The sequence below is a fragment of the Phodopus roborovskii genome, unplaced genomic scaffold (assembly GCF_943737965.1).
Source record: "Phodopus roborovskii unplaced genomic scaffold, PHOROB, whole genome shotgun sequence".
Lineage (NCBI taxonomy): Eukaryota > Metazoa > Chordata > Mammalia > Rodentia > Cricetidae > Phodopus > Phodopus roborovskii.
In genome coordinates, this window is record NW_026125680.1 from 1,648,555 (window position 1) to 1,673,253 (window position 24,699).

The following is a 24,699-nucleotide window of genomic DNA, read 5'->3' on the forward strand; positions in this document are numbered from 1 at the left end:
AACTGTACTATTTTATTAAAAATCCATTTTATATGATATGTGCTGTAGAATTTCATTCCAGTGAAATTCCTGAAATAACAAAATTATTTCGATGGAGGACAGAGTAGTGAGTGGTTGCCAGAGGTTAGAGACTTGGGAGAAGGGAATGAAAAGGAAGATGAGATGCAGGAGATGACTCTGGCTATGAAAAAGGGAACTTTGTAGTGGTGGAACCATGAGATAAAGATAGAACACTACACACAAGTACACATGAAACTGGTGTTGTGTGACAAGACTGTAGATTGTGCTAATAACAATTTTCTCATTTTGATAATGTTTTAGAGTTTACCACTGAGAAAAAAGGAATGAAATGAATACTGGGATCTTCCCAGATACATGTTGCAGTAGTGTGTGAATGGGCATTTTAAAACAGGAAGTCTTTTTAAGTAGATGTATTTTCTATTCAACTGTTTATTCTGGAGGGTTTTGGTAGGGTTTTTTTTGTTACTTGTTTTTTTTTTAATTTCTTATTTATTTACACATGCCAGAGGTACACATGCCAGAGATTATGTGAGGAGGTCAAAGAACAACTTACAGGACTCAGCATGTGGGTTTCAGAGAACAAATTCAGGTCCCCAGGCTTGGCAGCAAGTGCCTTTTACCTGCTAGACCATCTCAATGGCCCTTTCCTTTTTTCAGATTAGTTTTTAAGTTACCATACCATGTAATGGGTTTCATTATGCATTACCCACTTACTGCCTTCATATAAAAGAATAGGACCAGCAGGCCATGACATTTGCAAGACCCTGATGGTTTGTTTGTTTGTTTGTTTGGTTGGTTGGTTGGTTTTGTTTGGTTGTTTTTAAGACAGGGTTTCTGTGTGTGACCCTGGCTGTCCTGAACTCACAACCACTGCCTAGCCAAGGCCCTGAGTTTTATCCCTACCAGCACACATAAACAATAGGCTATTCTTTTTTAAAATGAGGCTTACTCCAAAGGCTCCCAACACAGCTGCAATCAGTGTTCAGGTTAATCTGCTGCACCTGCAACACATACTCACCAGTAGTAAAGAGTGTAGTTTGTGTCAGGGCTTGTATTCCTTCCAGGGAGCCAAGAACACTTCATATAGCTCAGGTTGTGCCAAATGCACTGGAGCTCTGTCACAGCAGACTCAGGGTCACCTAAAATATCCAGGCAAGAGTCCTTGTCATGGAAAGTCATTATCTGCCTAATCCCTAATCTCACACCCATTTTAGCAGAAGTCACTCAGGGAAGCAAAAATACAAATGTAATTCATTCACAGCTTTCTTTCTCACCTCTTTACACACACACAAACATCTTTGTATCTCTAAAGGAACTGTACTCTTCCTCTAACTAAAGAAATTGATTTAAAAGGCAAATGATATTTCAACCATAATGCAGTGACTCCAGAATAACTAAATGAATATAAAAATACAAAATATTAAAACCACTTTAATATTTGTTTTTAATTAAAATATGATTTGTCACTTCCCCCTTCCCTTTCCTTCCTCCAACACACTCCTATCCCCCTTGCTCCACCTCAAATTGATGACCTCTTTTTTTTATTATAATAAACTGGCATATGTGTGCATAAATATGTAAATACAACCAGCTGAATCTGCTTTTGTTGCTTGTGTGTGTATGATTTCAGGGCTGACCAGTTGGTACAGTGTGTCTGTATATGGGTATGTGCATGTGAGAGCCTGCAGAAGTCAGAAGCATTCAATACTCTGGAACTGGAGTTAGAGATGGCTGCAAGCAACCTGACCTGGATGCTCGGAACCTAACTAGGGTCCTCTGGAAGAGGCAAAGCCTTTTATAGAGACACAATTTACCTAAATTTCTTCTCATCAGTACTCACATCTAGGAAAGTTCTAGGAAAATATGAGCATAATCTAATTTTTAATAGTTTCTCATTGTGTGGTGTGGTTTTAGGTGTTCTCTTCGGGTTTCTAAGTAGCCTAGTCATGGAGCACAGACTGCCTCTGAACTTGTAATCTTCCTGCCCCATCCCCTGAGTACATGGATTACAGATGTGTATCAGCAAGATGGCTGTTTTTATCTTTTGTTATTCTTTGTTACTCTGGCTGGTTTTTTAAGAAACTTGCTCAATCTCCTGGTTCCAAACAGCTCTTCCTGTCTCAGCCTCACAAGTAATGAGACAACAGGCACATGTCACCACACCTGGCCTGAAATTACCCTGATGTGACTTCTCTCTTGATAAAGAGATTTCACTTATCATGTCTCTACTTTAAGTCAATGCCTATGTTTAAAATGTCTTTATCCCTCGTGCTCCTTGATGAGCCATCATGAACCATTCTGTGTCACAAAATAATTGCTTTTCAAATTATTAAACTCCTAATATAGTAGGCCAAGCTGGTTTTGTTTTTGTTTTCTGAGACAGGGTTTCTCTGTGCAGCCCTGGCTGTCCTGGAACTCAGTCTGTAGACTAGGCTGTCCTAGAACTCAGAGATCTATCTGTCTCTGCCTCCCAAGTGCTGGTATTAAAGGCATGGGCCACCACTGCCTAGCATGGCCAAGCTGGTTTAAATTGTGATCTCAATAACCTGGCAGTTCTAAATTTTATACCTTTAAAAACAGTGCCTCATATGTTTTTGATCAATGCAAATCAAAGAGCTCTTAAACAACAAGCCATGCAGTACTAAGGTTTAGAAGTTGGAGATGAGGCCTAGCCCTATTCCTAACAACGGACCAGGATAAAATGAAAACGCAAAATGTACAAAGTATTAATTGTAATCATCTCAATGATTATATGTGGTACTTGTTCCATCTTTTACGTGAGGACTATACATGGGGGCAATAAACTAACCAAGGTCACACAATTAGTAACTGGCAGAGCTGGGATTTAGACATCAGTAGCTGGCATCTGGTAGCCTTTCTTTTAATTAATGTAGGCTCCTCCTGTACATACTATAAGAGGCAGAAGGATTATGGGTGAAGTGTGACTAGGGGACAATGACCCTCACCACCCAAGAGCTTTTCCTTTGACTAGTCATGTACTGAAGCTAGGTCAGCATACTTACTCTACTTTAGCACTTTCCCATATATATATATATTGCATAGCAAACAAATTTCCATATGCCATGAAGAAGACAGTACTATAGGTTCCCTGAAAACGCTGAACCCGAAGACCTAGAGCAAGTCTTCTCCACTGTGAAACACACTAGGATAACAATGCATGCCTTACTTGCTTCAGATGAGTTTGTAAAGCACATCTTAAGGAGGAAGGGAGGGGAGAGGTAGTGTGTGTGAGTGTGTGTGCTCATTTTTTTCCAATTTAAAAAAAAAAAACATTCTAACTGTGTAGACATTATTAAAACTGAGCTCCTCGAAGCAGTGACATACTCAAATTTATCAGCATCTAGTACAGGGCCTGACACTTCTTTGACCCAGAAAAACTTTGAGACTGAAATGAACCCATCACCAAAGACTGTGAGCACACTGAGCAATTGAAGAACATTCTTCTCTGTTACCTTTAGGGGGTGAGATGCACTTTCTCCTCAAAACACTGGGTTTCTCGCTTTCATTGGCACTACACTGGGATGCCACTTGCAGACAGACTTCTTCATTTAGAGGTACTTCCTTTGAACGACGGGTTTCTGGAGCGATTACCTAAGATTAGAAAGTTTTAAAAAAGTAACTTCTCCAGTAAACACGTAAAAAGACGCATAACAAAGTCTTAGCAGAGTAAAGTGTATAAGAAAAACGGTAAGTTCTTAAATGGTGTGGGAAGTGATTATGGAGGAGTTATTCTGCCCTTCTGCCATGCCTGTAGACATTCAGTGGTGGCTCTGTTCTGGTTTCAGTTGTTATAACTTTGAAGCAGAGAAGCAAGACAGTACTGACATTTAATAGACAGAGGCCAGGAATGGTACCTCACATCCTATAACAAACAAGTTAGCCCACCCTTCTCCTCCAATAAATAATAAACCTGCATCAGGTACTAGTATTACCACCTGCCACTGAAAAACTCTAGTGTAGATAAAGACAGGTCCCCACGTTTACATATGTAATTATCATAAAATTCACTTAGAAGTCTACCATGCCAGCTAGCATCAACTCTCTACAAGCAAACTGAAAGGAAGCAAGTATCAAAATTCCATCAAGATTAATGTTAAAAACTGCTACATCCAAACTCTAGTCAATGTGGTGATCTCTGGGGACTGAGGGCCAAAAAGACACTTTCTATTAAACACTTTTTCTGTGGAATCTGAGCAAGTTTAGAGTATTGCTATATGCACTTACATGCTTCGACTGAACACAGATAAGGATAAATAAGCTATGTGGGACCACAGACACTGCAAAAATCTAAGACTAAATCAGAAATCTAATTATTATGACTTAGAACAATATTATTAAAGGGCTCTCTAGGAAATGAACATTTTCAGAGGCGAGAGGAATAATTAAGAATGAAGCTAACTTTAATCAGCATTCCAAAGACAGCACTTCCTGTTTTGCAATATTTTCTGACTCAAGCTTCCCATAGTATTTCCTTTCATAATTTCCTGGTAGCCATGAAGAGTGGGGAAATGGTCACGTCCCCTAATCTACCACCTCAAGCGCTAGTGTGGCATTTTGCGTGCCTGCTGCTGTCAGGATATGACGGAAACTCCAGTCAAGGACATGAGGGTGCTCTCAGGAAGTTGCCAACAAACCAATGATGAATATACCAGAGCAAAGATATGCATAAAGAGGCAGAATAGCTCTTAAGCACAATTAAGAGAGTGCTGTGAAAGACCGGGGAATCAGAAACCAAATGGATCTCTTCAAGTAAAATCCTGGCTCAGAGAAAGAACGTAGTGACTTAATAACATGGACATGGAGAATCTAGCAAAATTATGGTTATCCTCAGTGGGGCCTCCAGCTATTCATAGCTAGGGACATTTTCACAAGGAATTCTTGATTCTTTGCCAAGAAATCTCCTTATCATTTGGCTTCCCATATAGGCTCGCCCTACCAGGATGAAAATTGCAACGCTGAGAGAAGTCTTCCTGGAATGCCTCATCATTTTAGCATTATCCCCTTAGAAATGAATGCAAGCTGAGGAAGCCAGGTCTCTGACTGAGCCCACGAGGCTCAAGAGCATCCCTGAGAGGGTGATCCTGGTGGCAGGAAGGCTTCCAGTGTAAATCTCACCAGCTTCATGACTTCAGCAGTTACAAGCTGGGAGGTGCAGTCAGTCACTCTCTGAAGACACCAAGGGAAAATGCATTGGCAAACATCATAAATTAGGGCTGTGAGTGTGGCTCAGTGGTACAGTATTTAAGTCAAGAGTGTGGTACCTGGATCCTACATTCAAAACAGCTGGACAAACCAGCCTTACAGACTACAGCCAGGATTTCTGCATCTTCTTAGAATTCCCCCATGACAGCGCCCCTTACCAGCAGGAAGTAGTTTGGAAAGAACAACGCCCAAATTCCCAAATATTGTCTATAAATGTTTGTTTTCATTTAAATGGACTTGGTTATATAAAATAAATTAAAAAATAAATAAATAAATAAAAGAAAACACTTGAAGAAAAAAAAAGAGTGTGGTACCTGGGTTCAGTCCTCAGTGTCACAGCATTCGATACATTTTATTAAAAAAAAAAAACTTTTTTATTTTAAAAATAATTTTTAGATATCAGAAATTAGGATCATGGTAGGGGGGCTCTAAGTTCTCTCACTATATTAGATACGGATCCAGCAAGAGCATTAAAGAGCTTCATTATACTGGTGTGTTTAAATTAAAAAAAAATGCTTCCAAACATAGATTTGAATACTAAAACAAATATTTAAAGACAATCGTTTTCAGGTCTCTTTCCATGGTGGTGCATGCCTATAATCCCAGCACTTGGGACGTGAAGGCAGAGGAATCAGGGGCTCAGCTACATAATGAGACAGAAACTAGCCTGAGATACAAGATACCCTACTTCAAATAGAAAATTTCCAATTTCAAGGTTTGTAATATTAAATCGGTATGAGTAATATAGGAAGCCTAAATATTAATGACCACCGAGTCAAACACGCCTCCCTCTATCAGACAAGAAACTAAATTCCTCCCAGCAGATTCTGATGAGGTATGTGTGAGTTTCAGCTTCGGTGAATCGTTACACTGGTAGCTGCTATAATGACAGTGTTAGCCACCCCTCTGGGACTCTGTAAAATTTATCCAAGCCAAACGCTGTAGTCCGGAATTTTTCCATCTCCCTGACAATGAACGCCCACTTGGCTTCATCACACCTTTCCAAACTAAAATGTTCTTTCCCAACAGGAAAGGGAGCCAACCTCAGCTTATGCCTCTGTGCATTCCTGGGCTGAAGGGCCTTTGATTTATTCACCCAGCGGGACTTCCCTATCTCTTGGTGATGAAAGATAACCTATAATGCATTGCCAGAGCTCCTTCTACTTGCCAGATTAGAGAATTAGTGGACGTGGATAAAACAATGGTAGAGGGATACCAGTGATAGCAATCTTTTCTTGTTAAAAAACCATGCCACAGAACACTTATACCTTGAAAAGCCTCTCTGTGGAGGCTGTTAACAATCTGAAGACTTGATCTCATTTAGCAACTTGGAAGCACTAAGCTACCCCCTTTTCAACAGGTGTAAGAGCTAGGAACAACCAACCCTATATATAATACTGCGGTTGCATCCAAAGGACAGGAAGAGGAGCACTGCTCTTGCCACTCAATTTACAGCATCACAGTGGTAAATTCCAGAAGGTCTAGCCAGTACTGCCTCCTCAATATTCTGGACAAGTTCAGACCCCAAACTCCTCACTCACCATACACAATGAAAGAAATTATAGACTTGAATAGATGTATCATGAAGAACCTAATTATCCAATCCTGCCATCAAAAAAAATTGTTTAAGTCAACTGACTACTTCTAACAGGCAAGATTTAAATTTTTGCTCTATTATTTTCTTCAGGCACCTGGAAATGTAAACCTACCCACTACTAACATCTCAGCTTTCTATTTCCCCATGGCATTTACCTTTAGACCCAAAGTTCTTGCATACCTATCTGTATACATGAGCGGTGAGATGCTATGAAACAGGAGTCACATAAATACAAGAAGATAAACCCACAGACAAGAACATAAGAATAGTAGTAACAGAACTGATTACTTATTGGGTGCTAAATACATAAAGATATCTAGCGATTTCTACCAGAACAATCAATTATATTCAAACATCAATAATTATCAAATATTTTCAAATGTTTAATTTTGTTGATAGCTGTTTCTAGAGTTCTCCTCAGTGGAAATCTGGGAATGGTCTAAAATAAAATTCCCACTTTGAAGATCAGAATTAGACTCATACTTTGCTTTGATCATAGCGTTTGTTCACTTTACCCCAGCAATGGCACGTGTTCTAGCAAACTTACCTTATCCTGTTTGTCATCAAAATGACTCAGATATCTGAGACTACAATTTGGGTTGACTCCCTCAGGAGGACTCCATGTCCATATTATTGTGCAGAGGTTTTCAACGGAGACACTCAAATTCGTCACAGGTGGCTGAACTTCTGTTCGAATCAAACATATGATAAAGATTTATCAATGCCAGGCAAAATTTTTAAAGGTTCATTTCATCCATTATCTTACATTCTAAAGGCCAAGACAAATAACAAGCTCAATTAACAACATCCAACATTTTCTGGGACAGACATGGTTACACTTTACACATAGTAATGAAAATCTTCACAGATGCTTTTGAAATAGGGACTACTGTTGGCTTCATTTTAAAGATGCAGTGACTAGTTGGGTGTGGTTGCTCATGTTTGCAACCCCAGAAATTGGGAGCCTGAGGCAAGAAGATTGCCCTGAGTTTAAGGCCAGCATAGTAAATTCACGGCTAACATGAGCTACAGACTGAAGTCATGACAATAAAGAAGAAAAGAAGAAGAAGGAGAAGAAAGGAAAAGAAAAGGAAATAAAGGAAGGAAGGAAGGAAGGAAGGAAGGAAGGAAGGAAGGAAGGAGGCTGTCAAGGCAACCCAGTGGGTAAAGTCACCTGCACACAACCCTGGTAACCTTATGTTCAATCCCCAGGGTCTACATGGTGGAAGGAGAGAACATATCCTTGAAGGTGTCTTCTGACTCCCACATATGTGCACTGGCATGCATGTGCAAGCAACCACATACACCTAATTTTTTTAAATTAAAAAGAATAACAACAGCACAAGTAACTGAGGCACAAGGAAGTCAGTCACTTTACCTCATACCCCATGACCCGTGACAAAGCTGGGATTGCAAAGTGGATAATGTGGCTTCAAAGTCATATTCTTTTCTGAGATTGTTTCAGCTAAGATTGGCCACAAACTGACGACCTAACCTGGCCCTTCCAATGTTGATCTCTCCCCACACCTCTCAGCCGGTAATTACAGGTATGTACCAGTAGAACCCGTATCTTTTTTCTTTTTTCTTTCCAGGGATAGAACATGGGGGCTTGTAGGAAGTATCTATCTCTGATCTACATTTCCTGCTCAAAGGTCTCATACTTAATTAAGCATAATTACTATTATAACATATTCTTTTCTTAATATCTATGGGAAGTCTATTTAAGAATCTCATATGAATAACAAAATTTGCAAAGGCTCCTTGTAGGACTAGCATATAATCCATGTACATGCTTCCATATACTTTAATGGTACATAGGTCAATGTTATACTGCCTTGTTTGAAAAAATAATGACAAGAAAAACTGAATTATAATATGCTCAGCACAGATGTAATGTTTTTAGATTTTTCCTCCCTCCCTCCCTCCCTCCCTCCCTCCCTCCCTCCCTCCCTCCCTCCCTTCCTTCCTTCCTTATCTACAGGAAAGTGGCCTGCAAATACAGAGCCCATGAATGAGAAACCTGTGAACTTTTATTTTTGAGATAGAAACTCACTATGTACCCTTGGCTGGTCTGGAACTTGCTATGGCTATGTGGACCAGGCTGGTTTGAACTCACAGAGACCCACTTGCCTCTGCTCCCATTGCTGAAGTTAAAAGCAGGCATCACCATGTCAGAACTATGGACTCTTAAATACTAGTATGCCCAAGATTCTGGCTCCTAGATATTGGGGTTCCACACAACCAATACAGACAGTGTACTCAACTCAGCAGTTTTATGAGTTTGCAATTGTGCTCTCTATTCAGTTGTGCTCCATAACATGTTCTAGTCCTTGGTGTTACTTTGTTTGTTTGTTTTTATAGCTTTTCCAAAGAAGTACAGAGAGAGAGAGAGAGAGATTTAGCACCCCTGATTCCCCCTGGGATCTGCAGCTAAGCAGCTGGAGCTGGGGAGTGAAGGGAACATAGATAAACTGAAACAGTGTCTCAAACTTTCTTGAGAACTGGGAAGCCCAGGATTATCAAAGTCCAACACCAAAAGTCGAGTGGGAGTATAGAGGAATTTTTGCCCTTCTTTATAATGCTGAAAACATTTCAAAACAAAATTTATTAAAGCCATATTTTTTATAAAAAAAAAATGCAGCCAGAAGCTGGGTGGTGGTGGCACAGGCCTTTAATCCCAGCACTTGGGAGGAAGAGGCAAATGGATCTCAGGGAGTTCGAGACCTGCCTGCTCTACAAAGCGAGTTCCAGCACAGTGAGGGTTACACAGAGAAACCCTGTCTTGAAAAAACAACAGATAGATAGACAGACAGATAGACAGACAAATTGGCAGATAGATAGATAAAATTCCAGGCAGGCATGGTAGACCTAGATGCAATCCTAGTGCTGGGGAGGTGGAGGCAGAAGGATCTTGACTTGACATTAGCTTGCACCGTATATAGAGACCTCCATGTCAAAAACAGGACTAAGGCCAACAACAACAAAAATCACAAACAAAAGCAAAAATAACCCTCTAGGAGCTAAGGGTATAGCTCTGTGGTAGAACACTTGAATATAACTTGCAAGGCTCTAGATTCTAATTTAGCACTGTAAATAATAATAACTGATGTTATTAAAATGGTTTAAGCACTATATAGTGTGTTATCATGCTATCGCAAAACTCCATCAGTCCCAAACATCTGTGCCATGGGCATTCTGTAGTTGAGGGTTTCCTAACAGTCTATTTAATACATAGCCATTAATTGGGCAGCAGCCTATAAAAGCCCTTTAATATTAATATGCCCTCAGTCTCCTGACACAGCTACTGATAAGCTTTTCCCATGGCCCAGTTTGGGAAGGGTGTAGCCTGAGAATGCCAAGTCCTTTAGGAATGGGGAATTCCTAGCCCAATGTCTTAAACTAAGCTGGTAGCTGGCTATGGCAGATTATAGATGGAATTACAGCACTCGCAAGGATTGCTGGTGAATTTGAACTCTGTCCGAGCTGCACTTTAAGTTCCATCACTTAGGATTTTAGGACTATCTATTTTAGGACTATCTCCCTTATTCTGAAGTTTCTAGGAAAAAGATTAGCAGAAATCATGGGTTCCTAACTTAGTTCCTGACACTCTAGCTATTCAGTTACCTCCCACAGGAAAGTTAGAGCTCTGATAATAAAAACAACAAAATTATTAATTATTGTTCCTTCTGTTGGATTCTTACATTTAAGATAATTTAAGACATTTAAATCCCACCCTGTCTTGCTGGGTTTTCTGTTTGTTTTTTGAGATAGTGTCTCGCCCCAACTCAGGTGCCTGAACTCATTATATAGCCCAGGCTGACCTAAAACTCACACCAACCCTTCCACCTTAGCCTCTTATTTATACTTGAAATATTTCATCATGTTCCCTCTTTGCCCTCTCCAACTCAATCAATCAAATTCTTCCCTAGTTCTGAACTCCCACATAAGATTCAATTTTCCCATCTGTTTGTAAATGCTATGTAGCCAGATCTAACCGCTTTGCATTGTAAACTGCGTGGGGCTCAGCATTTTTCCTCTTGCATTTGTTTTGTTTTGTTTTGTTTTTTCCTTTTTTCCCTAGTGGCTGCTTCCTAACTGTTAAAATTTTCCTACTTCCTATACTTTAAAAACTATACCTGGATGCTGGCTGGGTGGGGTGGTGCAATATAGGAAACATCCCACCTAGATAGAAAAAAAACTGTACTGAATTTGGTGAACTATATAATCCCAGCACTCAGCTAAGGCAAGAAAATTGCCATGATGGTCCAGTTGGGGGAGGGCAAAGAGGGAAAATGATCAAAGATATATCTCGATAGAAGGAGCCATTGTGGGGTTAGGGAGAAACCTGGGGCTAGAGAAATTCCCAGGAATCCACAAGGATGACCCCAGCTAAGACTCCTAGCAACAATAATGGAGAGGGTGCCTGAACTGGCCTCCTGTAATCAGATTGGTGACTAACCTATCATAGAATCTTCATCCAGTAACTGATGAAAGCAGATGCAGAGAACCACAGTTAAGCACAGGGCCAAGCTATGGGAGTCCAGCCCAAGAGAGGGAGGAGAGATGGAGAGATTGTATGAGCAACGGGTAAAGAGCATGATGGAGAAAGCCACAGAGACAGTTACCTGAGCTACTGGGAGCTTATGGATTCTGGACTGACAGCTGGGGAGCCAGCATGGGATCTAACTCAGCCCTCTGAAAGTGAATGACAGTTGTATCACTTGGTCTGTTCATGAGACCCCTGGAAGTGGGACCAGGATTTATCCCTGGTGCATGAACTGGCTTTGTGGAGCCCATTCCCTACAGTAAGATGCCTTGCTCAGCCTTGATGCACTGGGGAGGGCCTTGGTTCTCCCTCAATTTAATGTGCCAGACTTTGCATGAGAGGCTTTACCCTCTCTGAGGAGTGGATAGAGGATTGGGGGAAAGTGGGGGGAGCAGGAGGAAGAGAGGGAGAGGCAACTGTGTTGGTATATGAAATTAATAAGAAACAAAATAAAAAGATAGATAAATCAATCAATCAATAAATTGTGGAAGTAAAAAATAAAAAAATAAAGAAAACTGCCATGGTTTTAAGGCCAGCCTGGGTTACATAATGAGGCCAGCCTGCACTAAGAGCTAGATCCTGTCTAACACATATGTTACACAGAGACACAGACACACACACACACACAGACACACACACAGAGACACACACGCACACGGCATGTTCCCAACATGCTGAATGGCAGATCCCAGGCAACATGAAGACATAGCCTAACCAGCCATGATGTCAAATATAAGCACTTGAGAAGCTGAGGTATGGCATTATGGAGTGAATCTTTTTCTGAAAGGAAGAAAGGAGTGGGAAGGGGGAGTATGGAGGGAAGGAAGGAGAGGAAAAGGAAAAGAATCTGATTGGTATGACTCTTTAAGAGAACCTAGAGGAAGCTGAAAGCTTTTGCAATTCCCAGATAAAGAAATGGACCAGAAAAGCTACAGTTCATTTCAATTCAGTTTTGATCACTTTTTACTTTTCACACAATGGTTACTGAAAGCTGCCCCTGGGCATGCAAGCGTGAATGTATTCCTGGGGCAGCTGACATAAAGCTTGTCAGAGTAGGCAAAGAGAACCCTGCCCTCCAAATACCCAGGACCTGTATTCAGTTCACCGGCTGCTTCTTTGGATGAAAGAGGCAAAGACACAAAGGCTGTGGCCAAGTTGTTGCATTGATTCTCTCATTGTGAGTCCTTCCTCTTCTTGCAGAAGTGGCTTTCAGGAAATTTAAATTACTGGCACCCTTCTTTTCTTCCTCATTTTCCTTCCCCCCTTTTTTACCCCTTTGTGGAAGCTACACATGAAAGACTCAGGACATTTAAAAATACTTGCATACATGAGGACTATTAAAGAGAAAGCTTCCAAAAAGACCTAAGAAAACCTCGAGTTAGAGACAGTCTCAAAAATAAAAATAAACAGACACAGATGAACAAAACAGAAATCCCTGAGCGAATACAAGGAAAGAGTGTTCTCGGGACAGGACACAAGAAAAAAGGCAGCTGCACATATGAAGTCGAAGTGGTTGGACAACATGCCCAAGCCCCATGCAAGCTCAAACTAGACCAAAACAAAGCATGAAGAATGTAGGTGGACATGAAGTCCCACCCCGAGCTGGGGAGCTTTTGTCGGTTGATGATAATTTCTGGCACAGGGAATAGTCAGTTGTCTTTAAGAGTGTTGCCTTGGTATGTTTGTTGATCACATCCCAGTGGAAGTCCACAAATCCATGAACACATGGGCAGCAGAAATTGGACTTGATGGGTGAAAAAAAAGACACAAAGTTAGATGGTTAGGGAAGGAGGTATGGATCCTGAAGGAGTTGGGGGGAGTAGTGAATATGATCAAAACTCATTATATGAAATTCTCAAAGAACTAATAAAATGTGGGCAGACAGAAAAATCCCGTAGCCAGGAAATAATCCTTCTGAAATTACTACATTACTTTATTCAAATACTTCATCTTTTAAATGAAAGCTAACCACAATTCATAAAAAGAAACTGTAAAGTATGGGTATTCCTTTTGGTATTTCTTTTTTTTTTTTTTTTTTTTTTTTTGGTCTTGGCAGTGCTGAGGACAGAACCCAGAGTCTTGTATGCTAGGCAAGTGCTCTATCACTAAGCAACATCCCAGCGACTATGAGCCAGTCAGAGAAAAAACAATCAAGATAAACTGTTCCTGAAAAGGGTAAGTATGATAGGCAAAGATTATAAAATGTCTTAAAGATGCTTAATGAACTATAAACATATATAAAAGCAGATAAACAAAATAGAAACAGCAACAACCTAAAAAAGAAACTAAAACCAAATTCTAGTGATGTAAAGTGAAACAGCAGCCAGACATGCTGGTTCTCACCCTAAATCCTGTTGTGCAGAAGGCAGAGGCAATATAATCATGAGGAATTTGAGGAAGCCTGGGTTACAGAGTGGATTCTAGTGCAGTCAGAGCTACATGAGTGAGAGCTCATGTCCAAAAACCAAAACACAAAGCACAAGTAAACAACTGAAATGAGGTATTTAAAAATAGATTGGATCTAGCAAATGGAATAATCAGCAAACTCGAATATAACTCAATCACAATTACTGAGTCTGACTAAGAGAAAGATAAGGCTAAAGAAATATGGATCTTAGCTTAGAACTTGTAGATCTGTGTATTTGATTTGGAGTGTCTACAGAGAACAGGAATCCAGAAAGGAAAGAAGAGTTCTTAAGGTGGGAGGAGATTGCAGAAAATATTTGGATATGAAAGGAACTTGGACAGGGGAATAGTGGGGGTAAAAGGCTTAGGCAGGCATGTGAGTGGAGAGGGAAGAATGAACAAAACTCAGGATGTTCGTGTGTGTGTGTGTGTGTGTGTGTGTGTGTGTGTGTGTGTGTGTGTGTGTGTGTGGTGTGTTTTAAAGGAAGAGGGATAGCATGATGGCTCACCAGGTTAAGGTACTTGCTGTCAAGCCTGGCAACTTAAGTTTAAGTTCCAGAACCCACGCTGTGGAAGGAGAGAACTGACTCTTGCAAGTTTTCCTTTGACCTCCCACACTTGCTGGATGGCATGCTTGCCACCACATAAATGTAATGATAACAGTATAAAAGGAGTCTGAACAGAGGTACCCTGGATGGTGCTCAGCCCCAGAAGACATGAATTATGAAATGAAATCTCAGTGCCATTTATGGGGTACCTCCCTGTGAGGTATTGGTCAAGGAAGCCTCGGAGACCCCAACCACCAAATAACTCAGGATATCACCATTGCTTTTCCTTGTCCACTGTAAGACACAACATATTTCGGTTACAGCACATAGAGAAATCAGCAACTGATTTAGATACTTCCTCTGTGATGATGGCCAGCTTTCAAAGAGCTGAAAGGTGTTGTGAAGGCTTCTTGGGGAGAAAATTCATTAACTAACTTAACACAGCACTGAACTATGCATGCTGTAGTACCGCCCTGTCAGATAAAATGCTCCCACTGGTGCAATAATAGCATTACCATTATTGGGGAAACCAACTCTTCTCTCATGGGATTTGAGGCCTGCTCCATGGGATGGAATTTATATCCAATACAATAAAACTGGTCAAAAGCTCACAGCTAGGAAGTCATATGCCCTCAGAATAATGTACTCCTGTTGTTTTGCTTATAGAACTGCCTTCTAAATATTCATGTTTATACCTATATATTAGTCCTACTCTCAATCTTTTTCATAGATGCTTCTTTTTGCAGCACTCCACAGTCAACACACAAAACTCATAACTGGTCTAAGTGCTTAGAATGACTGTTAATCCCTAAATGAGACATCTGTATCAACCCTGTCAAGTCTCAGGGAATAAGGAGCAAGGGGATGGAAAGAATGTAAAAGATGGAGGATGGGGAGGAGAGCTGCGAAACATGTCTAGACATAACACAGGCATTACCCTCATGAACTTACTGTAGCTATGGTTACCAGCAGGGAGCAGAGAAAGCCATGAGTATGTAACATCCTGAGTGGAATGTGTGTTGTTGGCATGGGTACAGTTATGTCAAGGACCCTAATCTCAGACCCAGAGAGAAATGGCAAAGCCTTCCTTTCTTGTCCATGTGTAGATGGTGACAGTGTGCAGAAATGTTCACCATAGCTTTCTCCCGCCAGATATTTACAGCCTGAAGACTGCTCCCCTACAGAGACTGATCCAACTGAGATCAGCTAAACCTGTCTCCTTCCTCCAGTTGTACAATGTAAGTATTGCCTCCTTGGTTATCTATATATAATAACCTCACCTTCTTGTTTAATCTCTGCCTCCTTCTTCAACTGTATTCAATAAATCCACCTTCCTATTCAACTCTCTATAATAAACAGCTTCAGGGATACTTTGGCTTCTCCATTAGAGAGCCCAGACCACTGATTCCTAGAAACCACCGTCAGGTTTGTCCCTGGGGCTGCACACAGAAGTTACCTGCACAATACCAAGCCAGTCAATATTTGCAACATAGGTGGTGGAGGGGCTCCTGGGGCTCCACCCTTGGCCATTTGTGGCTGCTAGTGGAGGGAGAGCTATTTTTCTTTAGTGGTATGACTTCTGGTAGGTTGCTCATATTCCTGCAGGCAACACTAATAAGACTTAGAGGGTATTTTATTTTTTTTAAGACTAAAGACGAATAAACAGACCATCAGGAACCTGTGAGACGCCATCACTGGACTAGTCGCTGCACTGGGGGAGGGGTTAAAGAAGGACAGAAAAGAGAAGAAAAAGAAATTTAAGAAATGATGAAGGGCTAGGGAAATGGCTCAGATGGCAGGGCAAACACGATTGTAATCCTGGCACCAACGAAGTGGAGATAAGCAGATCCCTGGGGCTCACTAGCCAGCCAATCTAGCCTATTTAGTAAGCTATGGGCAAGTTAGAGACCCACAAAAACAAATGGGCAGTACTTGAGGACCAACTCTCTAAAGCTGAGTAAATGTGGGGGGGAAGGGGAAGGGAAAGAGGAGAGACAAGGAGGGCACCAGGCTGTAATCCCAGCACCTGGGAAGTAGAAACAGTTAGATTAGGAGTTCAAGGATCTTCAGCTATGTTCCGCAGTTCAAGTTCCTCAGCCACGTTACATAACAAGCTTGAAAACAACCTGAGCTGCACAACACCCTGTCTGAAAACCAAACTCAAACAAACGAGGAAGTCATAACTGAAAACACCCCAAATTTATGAAAGATGGGATTACAAACATCCAAATACAACCAAACTTTTCAACTTGCAGGACTATAAAAAGAACAGGACAGATCCAAAGTTAGAAAAATCAAGAAGACCATGAAGAAGATTAGTATAGAAGCAAATGAAATAAGAAGCAGAAAAGTAAAGAAGTATCAATAAAAAACAAAGGGCTTTTTAAGGGTAACAATTTCTAAATCTGTATGTAGATTAAAAATGAAATGGGTATATTATTACTGATTGCAAGACATAAAAAAGATTATAAGAAGTATGAACAACTTAATACTAACAAATTTGATGCTTTAGATGAAATGCACAAATTCCTGGAAACACAAAATTACTGAAGCTAAACCATAAAGAAATATATAATCTGAATATAGCTATAAGCAATAAGGATAGTGAATCAGTAATCAAATTTATCTCCTGACCAAAAAAAAAAAAAAGAAAACAAAAACCAAAAAAAAGAAAAAAAGGAAAAAACCAAAAAAACAAAACTAACCAAACAAACAAACAAAAAAAAATTTTGATGGCTTTGTGAGAAAATTGTATCAAGTATTTAAAAAGCCAATACGGTACATTTCCAAACATTTTCAAAGCCCTTAAGCAGAAAGAATACTTCCTGATTTGTTCTATGAGGCCTTCAATACCTGTTCCTAAATCCTAACAGACAAGTAATAATCAATAAAATGCTGACGCAGTGACTTTGGGAACATAGCAAAAGGGTTGTGCACCATGACCGAGTGGGATTTATTCCTGGAAGGATGACTCAACATGGATGTAATATACCACATTAACACAATGAAAAGAGGAAGAAACCGTGACATTATCTCTCTCAAGTGATGCAAAAAAAAAAAAAAAAAAAAAAAACCAAAAAACAAAAAAAAAAAAAACAAAACACCTGACCAACTCAGCAACTAGAACTAGGGGTCTAGCACGTACAAAACACTGGGTTCTATATTCTATAATGAACAGGCACTGCCATCCAAATAAATGCCTTTTCATAATAAAGGCATTCAAATTTGGGCATGGTGGCACATGCCTCCAATCTTACCTACTCAGGAGACTGAGGCAGGAGGACTGAATGTCAGAGGCCAGACTGGGTTACATGGCAAATTTCCGGCTAGCCTGGGAAACTAAGCAAGATGCTGTCTCAAATTTAAAAAGTAAATAAATAAATCGGTTGGAAATACAGTGATAGAAGATAATAGAGGGAGCCATTATAGGTTTGAAGAAAAAACTGACTCTAGAGAAATGTCCGGACACCTACAATGATGACCCCAACTAACAAGCTGAGCAACCGTGGAGAGGCTACTTTAAATGCTCTTCCTGTATAATGAGATTGATGGCTACCTTATATGCCATACTAGAGCCTTCAGTAGCTTATGGAAACAGAAACAGACACCCACAGCTAGACCTTGAGCCGATCTCCTGGAATCCAAATGCAGAGAGGGAGGAGTGATGAGCAAAGGGGTCAAGACCAGACTGGAAAAACCCACAGAAACAGCTGACCTGAATAAGGGGGAGCTCATGCCCCCCCAGACTGATAGCTGGGAATCCAGCATTAGAACAACAACTCAGACCCCCTGAACATGGGTCTCAGTTAGAAGGCCTGGGCAGTCTAAGGGTCCTCTGACAGTGGAACCAGAATGTATCCCTGGGGCACGAAAGGACTTTGGGAGCACATTCCCCATGGAGGGATACTGCCTTAGCCTAGAGGCAGGAGGGAGGGCCTAGTCCCTATCCCAAATGACCTGACAGACTTTGATGATCCCTCCTGGAAGGCACCACCCTCCCTGTGGATTGGGGGGGAGGGGTATGGGATGGAAGTGGGGGGGCGAGTTGGGGACATGGGAGGGAGGGAGAGGGAACTGGGATTGATATGTAAAATAAGAAATAATAATCATAATAATAAATTCAAAAAAGAATAAAACTCAACCCTTACCTCCCCCCCACAAAAAAAAAGATTCACCTCACACATATGAGGCTCTGGGTACAATCCCTAGCTTTTGAAAGAAGACACTGCTGAGAAAGCATGCTCTTTATGACAGGGAAAGATGCATTTCATAACCTAACTGACTGGACACCAAAGCTGAAGCATGTTCAGAGAACCGACATTAGCACACAGTCTAACACAAAGCCTGTTTTCCGGATTCCCGGGGTTCCAGAGGCCCTGGATTCAACCCCAAACACAGCCAAGTGCATATGCTCTCTAAAAGATAAAATATAATCTCTGGATTGTAAGCACATACTAATACATGTGAATTTTGTAATCTACATTATAAGGCATATACATAAATAAGCGGTGACTATACTTGAATAGTCTCCAGGGGCTCTGGGTGACTGATTTCACTACAGTGCAGTGATTAAGAAAACCAGTCGCAGAGCCTAACTTACATGCCAGTTCTGCAACTACTATGTGACAAGTGACTTAACTTCCTTGGTCCTCCTCAGCTTGCTTATCTATAACGTAGGAATGAGAATCATCCCCTATTGCAAAGGGTGATTATAAGTATTAAACAAGTTAAGATAAGTAATGTGTCACACCTGCAATCCCAGCACTCAAAAGGCTGAGAAAAGAAGGCTGCCAAGAATTTAGGGCCAAGTTGGACCAAGTAACTAATACGAAGTCAACGGGGGCTATGTAATAAAACTTTGTCTCAAAAAAACACGTAAAGTGCTACAACAGTTCCTGCACAGAGCAAGTGTTAATAAAACTCTTAACTAGCTGGTTTCTTACGAGCATTAGTTTTCTGTGAAAATGTGTACCTGTGGGCTCTGATGTGTAATACACACTGTGTCTGCCTTCTTTCCACATTTAGTTTGAGATGATCACTGCCTTTAGATGGGGAGAGTGTAGAAGAGGACACGACCCAAGTAGCTCTTTTAGTGTGCCTGTTTATCGTCTATCCCCACAGTCTATGTGAACTGGGAGGTGTCACCATCAGTAATCATTTTACTATAAGGTGTTTCATTTGAATGATTGCTTTTGCTTTCTCTTGTTCTATCTCAGGAGTTGGCAGAGGCATGTAGATTTCGGGAAAAGTGAAGGAAATCGTAAGAGTCATACGTGAGTCATCTGTCTTTGTTCTTCACATGCAGTCATCAACTCCTGCCATTTTTTTCTTTGCTACAGATTTCATAATCATCCCCAGACACACTACGATGTTCTCCCAAACCAAACAAGGGGAGAAGACACCAGTATGTCATGCTCCTACATAGGAGGCATATACATACTGGGCATCTTTCTAATAGAGACTCACATCTGCCACCTTTCAGTCTACTGAGCTTCGCACTCCAATAGCTCCCTCTACTCAGACAAGTCTCCTTGCTTGCTTTCCATAAGACTGTGCCCTAATCAGGATGTTTAAGAGCAAATAAAGCGTTTTTGTTTTCACAGATTGATTTTGCCAGTTTCTCTTCTGACCAAGCTAGGCTCTTAACTGACCACTTCCTCATCGCTGTTCCTGCTTAACCTCCATTACACACTTTCTCCATTCAAAGTCTACCCTTTCTAAAGGTCTAGCTCAAGTTTTTCCTATTCTCTGAAATTGGAAGCCTCCAGTTTCCTCTCTTCTGAATGCCTATTTTTTGAACCACATGGTCCAGCCATTATGAAGTTGGTCTCCAATATATGACTAGTCAACATATACTTTCACTGATCCCAACTAGTTCCTATATGGGTATCCTGGGATGTACCTAACTAGCTCTTCTACATGGCAAGGGCTCCCTCTTGCTTCTTTAGAAAGAGGTACTGAGCACAGTAACAGTGGTTAATGGCATAGCGTCTGGAATTGGGTTGCTAGTGTTGGAAGCCTAACTCCTCTGCTTTACTTAGGTTAGAATCTCAGCCTCATTGAGCCTCAGCTTCCTTGTATACAAAAAGGACACAATAATAACATCTGAAGTTTAGGCTGCTTGTAAAGGTTAAATGAAATAGAAGTGAAACACTTAAAATTGGGGGTGAGGGCACACACCTACAGTATGAACAAGGAGGAGGCTGACATAGGAGGATTTTAAGGAGTTCACTCAAGGCTAGCCTGAGCTACAGAGCAAAACTCCAATTGTGTGTCAAACTACAAGCCAGTCTCCAATTTACTATTCTCTCTATAATGACTAGTGTGTATATTCTTCATGGATCCCAACTAGTCCTTTACAGGTACCCTAGGAGGAAAGTACCTACCTAGTTCTTCTGCATGCCTGGAGTTCAGGGATAGGTTTTGGGTTTTTCGTTTGTTTGTTTTTGTTTTTTTCTTTTTAGAGACAGAATTTCTCTGTAATTATGGAGGCTGTCCTAGAACTAGCTATTGTAGGCCAGGCTGGTCTCTAACTCACAGAGATCGGAGTGCCTCTGCCTCCTGAGTGCTGGGATTAAAGGCCTTTGCCACCACCACCCTGCGGATAGTTGTTATTAAGCCATGTCGCAATGCGGGTTGCCAAGCTAAACAGAGTGAACTAAAGTATTAACTAAACTTGTCAGCCCCTACCCTGCCTTGTTTCTCTCCATAGTACTTTAGTCGTATTGGACATACTATGTTTTACTTAGCACAAAGAAACACACACCTTCTGCCAATAGTATAAACTAGAGACTTCTCAAAAATACCACCTTAAATAAAAAAGAAGTAAAGCTCTTAGAAACTGCAGACAGAAGACATGGAAAAGCTAGCTGTTATTATCCAAAGCCATAGTTTAGCTGCTGTGCTAAACAGACTGAACGAAACTAGTAACCCAATTTAAAAAAAAAAAAAATATTCAGCAGGATCAAAACGAGAGAAGCTCTTAAGATGTATGGCGTTCTCAACATCTAAACATAGAAAGTACAATTAAAACAGTTGTTTAAAACATATACAGCCTAATCTCTTTATTTCATACATGAGAAAACTGTCACATGGGGATGGGGTAAGGACTAACCCTGAATCTCCCAACCAGTCAATGTTAGGGTCATAAAAACTTCACCCTTGGAGTCTTTTTACACCAGACCACAGATGCAATTCTTTTGCTATTTCTAAAAGGGAGAAAAGTTTCTATGGTCTAAGGTACCAGCAAACTATTGGGACAAAGATAAGTCACTAAGTCAAGAGCTGATAGTTTGGTCTAGAGGGCCAGCTGTTGTTTCAGGTGTGTGTGGGAAGGAACCTGTAGGATGGAGTGTGTTGGGATGACACTGTGAAAATCAAGACACTAATGAGATGGTGACCTTAGGTAAACATGTGAACTTCAGTTTTCCTATATACCTACAGAAACCTGGTGTCCTCAACTGAAGTAGAGAGATTTCACAGACAAAGATTGTTCTGTATACTCTAAGATTCTAAGTCAACCTTCAGGGCCTGGTCCAGCATAAAACAAACAAGGCCAACACTTTAATAATTATAAAGGCTGGAGATGTGACTCAGCCTTACCTAGAGCACTTAACCTAGCTTCCATGAAGCCCTAGGTATCCTCTCCAGGAACTCAGGGGGAAAAGGACAATTATTGTCTGACAAACTGAAGGGTACCTCAGCTATCACTCAAATGCCAGTTTTTCAGGAAAGTCCTTCTGCTCTGTACCATTTACAACTATGACTTCCTACCCTGTCTTATTTCTCTCCATAGTACTTTATTAGCATCTGATATACCACATTTTACTTAACACACAGAAACACACACTCTCTGCCAATGATGTAACTAGCTTCGTGGCTGGGGACTTGATCTGTATTGCTCACTGAGACATCCACAGCCCCTATCAATACTGCCTGCCACAGATACTACATATATTTTGTCGAAGGAGCATGGGAGTTTCCTAATTATCATTTCAGCGTTCATTTCAGAGCACAGTACACTTGGTAAACATTCATTAAGCAAATTGGTTTTTGTGTGTGTGGCTGTGATAATAAAACCTATTTTAAAAAGCCCAGACCTCCATGGTTGCCAGGTCCGGTCCTGGAGGAAACCATTCACCTTCAATTTTTCACAGGACCTCTGCACAGTTCATTAGTTAAAAGTTGCTCACAAGGGCAATGGAGCAACTTCCCCAACAACGTAAAACTTTTCCATAAATTTAAGATTTTCTCCACCATGTACAGTTTATTAAAGGTGGGAGGCATCCGATGCCGGTCATGCCTTCTCTATGGATTTCTTTACACAAGAGGAGGTCTTGACTCTTTTGTCTTTTTGCTACTAGGAATAAGATCTATCTTCAGAGGCTCCCTTTAACTTCCACCGCCAAAGCTACACTTCCAAACAGAGCATCTGTGAGGCTCCAGGCAAGGAGCCCTGCCTGGGAAGTTCCCAGCTCACCAGAACTTGGTTGCCCGCCCCCCCTCCGCACCAGTCTTTCATCCCCATGGGCAATGCCACTTGTACAGATCATTTCTCAGCAAAATTAGGTCCCCCCTCAGTCCCCTTCCTTCAGACATCAACCTCCTTGGCTCTTCCCTAGTGCACAAGGGAAGTGAGATGGCCAGTCCAGCTCCCCAGCCACCGCGCCTGGGAAATCCCCAGAACCCAAGTCCCCAAATTCAGCAGGATCCAGGAGACCCAATACGGGAGGCGTCCAAGTGGCAACCACCTCGGCGCTCACCCGGGCTGCGACGATCTGCCCCCCCCCCACCCAATCCCTAGGCACCCTGCCCGCCGGTCCATGTCCCTGCCAACCACGTCCCCTCGGGTGGCTGTCACCAACCCGGGGCCACACTCACCTGCGGCCAAAGCTCCTGGGCTGAAGGCGACGTACAGCAGCAGTGCCCACAGCCCACACAGCCGCGCTGGCCGCGCCATGCAGCCCCTCGGCTCGGAGCGCGGCCGGGCTGGAGCCGCCACAGTCTCCGCCTCCTTGCTTCTCGCTCCCACTTCCCGGCCGTGGCGCGCTGGAGGCCAGAGCCGGCGTAGACGGGAAGGGCCGCCCCGCCCACGGCCGCAGGTAACCCGAGCGCGCGGGGGCGCCAGGGCGCGGGCGGTGGACGGGGCGGGGCACGCTGCTCCTGGATCCCACCGAAGGACACCTGGCCTCCCTCTGTGCCACCACCTGTCACAGGTACAGGGGAGTCCTGAGTAGGACCCAAGGCGACTTCCTCTGGAGCTTTGTGGCAAGGATCCAGCTGCTGGCCTCTCCCCACTCCCACTTCTATTAGGATGCATGGTTGTCCCAGGTGCCAAAGGCTGCGCCCTGCTAGACACTAGGGCAGGGTCATGTAGGGAAAGAACCTTGGCCTGGGAGTTTGGAAACCTGGCTTCCAGCCTTAGGTCTCTGAGCCGTTGTTTCCTAAGCTCTGACTCCTAGATTAGCAATACCTTATTTATTTCAACGACGCTATATTTGAAAGCTGATAATACACTGAATGGGATTGTTAAAGGGACATTCCCCCAAACAATGGACAGTGCAGTGCCGCCATCCTATGTACCTGTATTGTTAAAACAATCTACTATAGATTTTAGTTTTCGAGATACATATTGTAGACAGGTATGGTGTTTCATAGCTGAGCACAGCGGCCTAGATGGGACAAGTGCTTAACAATTCTGGGACTGAAGTAGTACTGTCACCAATTCCACACCAGCTCTGGCTTCAGTGTAACACCATGTCTCAAATGATGAACACAATGAACAGGGAAAGAGAGCAGGAGAAAGAGAGAGGAAGTGGGGAAAGGACAGAGACAGAGAGTAAAGATGATTACTCCCAAGCCAGACAACCTGAGTCCAACAATACCCAAAACCCACATGGAAGAAGAAAACTGACTCCTGCAAGTTAACCTCTGACTTCCACATGGACATCATGGCATGTGCACACACACCTACACAAATGTTTAAAAATGTAAAGAATACACTTTAAGGAGACCTCACATAGTTCAGAGGCTGCCCTTTGGATATGTGATCGTGGCTGCTATTGAGGGTCCCTGAGACTAAAACGGGAGAGAAATTAGCTTTTTAAGGTTTGTGGTGCTTCTGTGAAGATCACACAGATTTGGTGACTTAACACATTTTCTTCTAGTACAGTTCTGGAAATCAGAAGTCTCACTGAGCCGCGAACCTAAGTGGGAACAGAGCTACTTTTCTCTTGGAGATTCTAGCACATGAACTGTTTCCTTGACTTTTCCAGCTGTGAGACAGCTATGAGACACTGCCCACGTCACTTAGTTTGTTGCTGTAACACTCAACCCTCTGTTCCCGTGGTCAAAATACA

At 41.9% G+C, this 24,699-nt stretch overlaps 1 protein-coding gene across 1 annotated transcript in view; it reads right to left on the reverse strand.

Moving 5' to 3' along the window:
- The window catches only part of Il13ra1 (interleukin 13 receptor subunit alpha 1), a 62,600-nt gene extending 38,913 nt beyond the window's left edge, over nt 1–23,687 (reverse strand). Inside the window, exons 1-4 of the mRNA XM_051178428.1 lie at nt 23,222–23,687; nt 7,389–7,528; nt 3,495–3,633; nt 1,040–1,160 (exon numbers count right to left, since the gene is read on the reverse strand). Of these exons, the coding sequence (XP_051034385.1) occupies nt 1,040–1,160; nt 3,495–3,633; nt 7,389–7,528; nt 23,222–23,660 (839 nt within the window). The 5' untranslated portion in view covers nt 23,661–23,687. The remainder of the gene's footprint in view (nt 1–1,039; nt 1,161–3,494; nt 3,634–7,388; nt 7,529–23,221) is intronic.
- Between the last annotated feature and the right edge of the window lie 1,012 nt (nt 23,688–24,699).